This window comes from Melozone crissalis, unplaced genomic scaffold (assembly GCF_028551555.1).
Source record: "Melozone crissalis strain CALT ecotype California unplaced genomic scaffold, PUWL_Pcris_2 ptg000389l_1, whole genome shotgun sequence".
NCBI lineage: Eukaryota > Metazoa > Chordata > Aves > Passeriformes > Passerellidae > Melozone > Melozone crissalis.
In genome coordinates, this window is record NW_026536128.1 from 82,286 (window position 1) to 88,086 (window position 5,801).

General features: G+C 51.4%; 1 protein-coding gene across 1 annotated transcript; it reads right to left on the reverse strand.

Moving 5' to 3' along the window:
- Positions 1–1,928: 1,928 nt before the first annotated feature.
- Positions 1,929–5,390, reverse strand: PDE4A (phosphodiesterase 4A; the record flags this gene model as incomplete). The annotated part of the gene is made up of 6 exons (XM_054294940.1): positions 1,929–2,243; positions 2,975–3,157; positions 3,611–3,733; positions 4,008–4,162; positions 4,255–4,354; positions 5,003–5,390. Coding segments are annotated over 6 exons (1,264 nt in total), but the record flags the coding sequence as incomplete, so codon positions are not given.
- Positions 5,391–5,801: the final 411 nt, after the last annotated feature.

The window sequence follows — 5,801 nt, forward strand, 5'->3', positions numbered from 1 at the left end:
GAGGGGTCCCTGTGCAAAGCGGGGAAAGTTTGGGGGGAAAACCCCGAATTTGGGGGCTCTGCCCCGCCCCCCATTAATGGCTTTTGGGGACCCCCCCCCTTTGGGGTCTCCCCTTTTTGGGGTCTCCCCCCTTTTTGGGGTCTATTCCCCTTTTTGGGGTCTATTCCCCCTTTTTTGGGGTCCCCGGTCCCTTCTGGGGGGGAATTTTCCTCCTTTTTTTGTCTTTTCGAGTTTTTTAAAAAATAGAATAAAAATTCCCCAGCTCCCCCAAATGAACCCCGAAATGAATCAGGTGGAAATAATGCAAATAAAATAATCCAAATAAAAGAATCCAATAAAATCATTCCAAATAAAATAATGCAATAAAATAATTCTGATAAAAATAATTCAGATAAAATAATCCAAATAAAAGAATCCAAATAAAATATCAAGAAAATAATCCTCACAAAACAATGATTCAGATAAAATAATTCTGATCAAACAAGCCAAATAAAAACAATCCAGATAAAAATAATCCTAATAAAATCATAGTTCTGATAAAAAGAATTCTGATCAAAAGAATCCTGATAAAATAATCCCGATAAAAAAAATCCAAATAAATACAATCCAAATAAAATCATCATTCTGATAAAAATAATTCTGATGAAATAATCTCAATAAAAATAATTCAATAAAATAATGATTCAGATAAAAAGAATCCCAGTAAAATCATAATTCAGATAAAAATAATCCCGATAAAGTCATGATTCAGATAAAAAATAATTCTGGTAAAAATAATTCTGATAAAAATAACTCTGATAAAGGAATCCAAATAAAATCCCTCCAGTAAAAAATAACTCTACTAAAAAATAATTCTGATTAAATAATTCTGATAAATTATTCTCATTAAATAATTCTGATAAATTATTCTGATAAAATCATTCCAGTGGAAATGTTTCTGATTAAATAATCCCATTAAAATAATTCTGATTAAAAATAATCAAAATAATTCCAATGAAAAAAATTCCATTGAAATTATCCCAGTAAAACCATTCCAGTAAAAGAATCCCAATAAAAAGAATTCAATAAAAGAATTCTTAAAAAATAATTAAAAAAAAATCCGACTTAAAAAATCTGATGAAAATAATTCTGATTGAAGCAATTCTGACGAAAAGAAATCTCATAAAAATAAACTATCTGAATTTCAAAAAATCCCAAATAAAAATAACCCAAAGGGAGAACATTCCAATAAAATAATTCCAATGGAAAAAATTGCAGTAAAATGAAACTCCAATTAAAACACTCCCAATAAAAAAATAATCCCAATAAAAATCGCCCTAAAGGAAAACCTATCAATTAAAAAAAATCCAATAAAAAGAATCCAAATGGGAAAGAATCCAAATAAAAATAGTCAATAATAATAAAATAAAAACCCAAATAAAAATAATAAATAAAAACAATCCCGGTAAAACAAATAGAACTAATAAATGAAAGCAGTCAAAATAAAAATAACGCCTAATAATAATAGAAATAAAAGTAACCCAAATAAAAATAATCCCAGTGAAAAAATAAATTAAAATCATCCCAATTAAAATAATCTATAAAATAATGAATTAAATGATCGATAAAAATAATCCATGTAAAAATAACCCATGTAAAAATAATCGATAAAAATAATCCATGTAAAAATAATCCATGTAAAAATAATCGATAAAAAAAATCAATAAAAATAATCAATAGAAATCATCCAAGTAAAAATAATCCAAGTTAAAATAATCAATAAAAAAATGATAAATAAAAATAATAAAAATAATTCAAATAAAAAGAACCCCAATAAAAATTAAAAAAAATAATAATAAATAAACCAAACCCAACTAAAGCCCCCCCCTATGACCCCCCCGCCCCCCCGGTGCCATCCCGACCCCCCCCCGCGCCCCCTCCCCTCCCCCTCACGGGGGGGGCTCCCCCCGCCCCTCCCCCTCCTCGGGGGGTCTCCCCGGGGGGGTCCCGGGGGGCTCCGGGGGGGAGTCCCGCCCCTCCCCCTCCCCCTCCCCCTCCCCCGGCCCGTCCCCGTCCGGGGGGGGCTCGAAGCGGAAGCGGGGGGGGGGTCCCGGGGCCGGGGGGGGCTCGGGGCTGAGCGGGGCCCGGAGCCGGAACCACTCGCGGTTCTCGTGCAGCGCCCGCAGCATCTCCCGCGCGTCCGGGTGAACCAGCTCGGCCCAGGCCTCCCACAGCGGCTGCACCACGAAATCGATGAACCCGACCTGGGGAGGGACATTGGGGACAGTGAGGGGACATTGGGGACAGCCAGGGGACAGCCAGAGTGACACTGGGACAGAGGGACAGCCCTGGGACACCCATGGGTGAACCAGCTCGGCCCAGGCCTCCCACAGCGGCTGCACCACGAAATCGATGAACCCGACCTGCAAATGGGGACAGTGAGGGGACAGTGAGGGGTGACACTGGGACAGGGGGGACAAGCAGGGACCTGCAGCTGTGATTTCCTGCTGGCGGCGCTGTCACACCTGGGGCTGATCCTGTTGTGTCCCCCCAGGTGTCCCTCACCTGCGATTTCTCCACCGAGGCGCTGTGCTTGTCGCACATGGGGCTGATCTCCATGTACCCCCCCATGTCCCAGGTGTGTCCCCATGTCCCCAGGTGTATCTCAGGTGTCCCCAGGTGTGTCCCCAGGTGTGTCTCACCTGCGATTTCTCCACCGAGGCGCTGTGCTTGTCGCACATGGGGCTGATCTCCATGTACCCTCCATGTCCCGGGTGTATCTCAGGTGTGTCCCCATGTCCCCAGGTGTATCTCAGGTGTCCCCAGGGGTATCTCAGGTGTATCCCAGGTGTATCTCAGGTGTCCCCAGGTGTCCCTCACCTGTGATTTCTCCACCGAGGCGCTGTGCTTGTCACACATGGGGCTGATCTCCATGTACCCCCCATGTCCCAGGTGTATCTCAGGTGTATCTCAGGTGTCCCCAGGTGTCCCTCACCTGTGATTTCTCCACCGAGGCGCTGTGCTTGTCGCACATGGGGCTGATTTCCATGCCGCGCTCCCGCTCCCGGTCCCCCTGCCTGAAGAACTCCTCCATGATCCGCTCCGTCCACTGCCGGTACAGCCCCAGCGGCTTCGTGGGGTTGCTCAGGTCGGCGCAGTGCACCATGTTCCGCAGCACCTGGGGACAGGAGGGTCACCTGGGGGAGGCTGGGGCCACCTTGGGGACAGGGACATCACCTGGGGGCGGCCGGGGCCACCTCGGGGCCACCTGGGGATGGCAGTGTCACCTGTGTCACCTGTGGGTGCTCAGGGTCACCTCGGGGCAGTCAGGGCCACCTGGGCCACCTTGGGGACAGCAGCGTCACCTGGGGGTGGCTGGGGCCACCTTGGGGACAGACAGGGCTGGCACCAGGGCCAGCTTGGGGACAGGGTGGTCACTGGGGCTACCTCAGGGCAGACAGGGCCACCTGGGGACAGCGATGCCACCAAAGATCCCCCAGCATCCACAAGACCTCCCCAAAGAGCCCTGAAACCCCCCCAAGACCCCTTGGGAATCGTCGGGACGCCCCCAGGCCCCATTTTGGGGACCCTCGGGACCCCCCCCATGCCCCTGTTTTGGGGTGCCCCCCACCTGGATGCGGTCGGTGTAGTTGTCCAGCAGCAGCACCCCCGAGCTCGTCACCTTCTTGGTCTCCACCATGGTCTTGAGGTCGGCCAGGAGGCTCATGTGCTTGGACATGTCCGTGGCCAGCACCTGGGGGGCACAAAGGGGGCACAAAGGGGGATTTTGGGGGGTCTGGGGGCATTTGGGGGGATTCCATGTGCTTGGACATGTCCGTGGCCAGCACCTGAGGGCACCAAGGGGGCTCAGGGGGGATTCAGGGGGGTTTTGGGTGGGCTTTTGGGGGGGTTTTGGGGTGCTGACCATGTCGATGACCATCTGGCGCAGCGCCTGGGGGTGCTCAGGGGGTTCTGGGGTGTTTCAGGGCAGGATTTTGGGGTGTTTTATGGGGATTTTAGGTGCTGACCATGTCGATGACCATCTGGCGCAGCGCCTGCCGCTGCCGCCGGCTCAGGTTCTGGAAGATGTCGCAGTCCTGCTCCTGCAGCAGCTTGAAGCCCACGGCCAGGTGATGGTTCTCCAGCACCGACTCGTCGTTGTAGAGCAGCGCCAGCTCCGAGTCTGGGGGCAGAGAGGGACCCCCGGGTCACAGGGAGGGACCCCTGGGACCCCCAGGACACAGAGAGGGACCCCCAGGGACCCCTGGCACCCACTGGTGTTGATGAGGAACTGGTTGGACACCCCGGGGTGGTCGACGTCGTGGATGGCGGCGGCAAAGAGGGCGGCCAAGACCTCCAGGTCGGTGAAGACGTCCTGGGAAGGGGGACAGGGACACCCTCAGGCCCCCCCAAAACCCAGCAGGGCCCCCTTCCCCTTTCAGGGCCCCCCAGAACCCAGTGGGACCCCCCCCAGCCATTTATAGGACCCCCATTTTTGGGTCCCCCCTCCCCATTTATGGAATCCCCTCTCATCCACTTATGGGACCCCCCACCCATTTATGGATCCTACCACACATTTATGGGATGCCCAGCCATTTATGGGACTCTCCACCCATCTATGGGACCCCTACCCATTTATGGAACCCCCCCCATTTATGGGTCTGACCACCCATAATGGGCCCCCCCCCATTTATGGACTCTCCCTATTTATGGATCCCACCACCCAATTATGGATCCCACCACCCGTTTATGGGAAGCCACCATTCAAATACGGGACCTCCTACCCAATTATGGGCCCCCTCACCCCAAAATCACACCCAGAACTGGTCCCACCACCCCTGAACAGGTCTCTACAGTGGCTCCCACCACCCATAGAGGAGACCCCTCCCCATTTATGCATCCCACCACCTGTTTATGGATCCCCCCACCCATTTATGGATCCCACCACCCATTTATGGATCCCAGCGCCCGTTTATGGAACCCCCCCACCCATTTATGGCCCCGCATGGGTCTGGGGTCTCACGTCGAGGGCGGGGGTGGCCAGCAGCACGTGCGTGGACTGCAGCACGTCGGCGGCGTGCAGGCTGTTGTGGTACGCCACGTCGGGGTGGTAGTGCTGCTCCAGGGCCCGGGCATAGCCCAGGAGAGCCCGCTCGGGGATGGCAAAGGTGCGCACCAGGTCACGCTCCTGGGGATGGGAACGTACCCAAAATGTACCCAAATGTATGCAAATGTACCCAAATGTACCCAAATGTACCCAAAATGTACCCAAATGTACCCAAATGTACCCAAAATGTACCCAAAAGTACCCAAATGTACCCAAAATGTACCCAAAACCACCCAAAATTAACCCAAACTCAGCCCAGGAGTGCCCGCTCGGGGATGGCAAAGGTGCGCACCAGGTCACGCTCCTGGTACCAGAATGTACCCAAAATACACCCAGAACACACCAGAAGCACACCCAAAACACCCCAAAATGCACCCAAAATATCCCCAAAATGCACCCAAATTCCCCACCCAGCAGCAGGGAGGGGCCTCAGGGGGTCCAGGGGGTGTTTTTGGGGTCTGGGGCAGTTTTTGGAGTCCCGGGGGATGGTTTTGGGGTCCCAGGGGTGTTTCTTGGGATCCAGTGGGTATTTCTGGGGTCCCGGGGCAGTTTTTGGGGTCCCGGGGCAGTTTTGGGGGTCCCAGAGTATTTCTGGGGTCCCAGGGTGTATTTTTGGGGTCCCGGGGCAGTTTTTGGGGTCCCGGGGCAGTTTTGGGGTCCCAGAGTATTTCTGGGGTCCCAGGGTGTATTTTTGGGGTCCCGGGGCGGTTTTGGG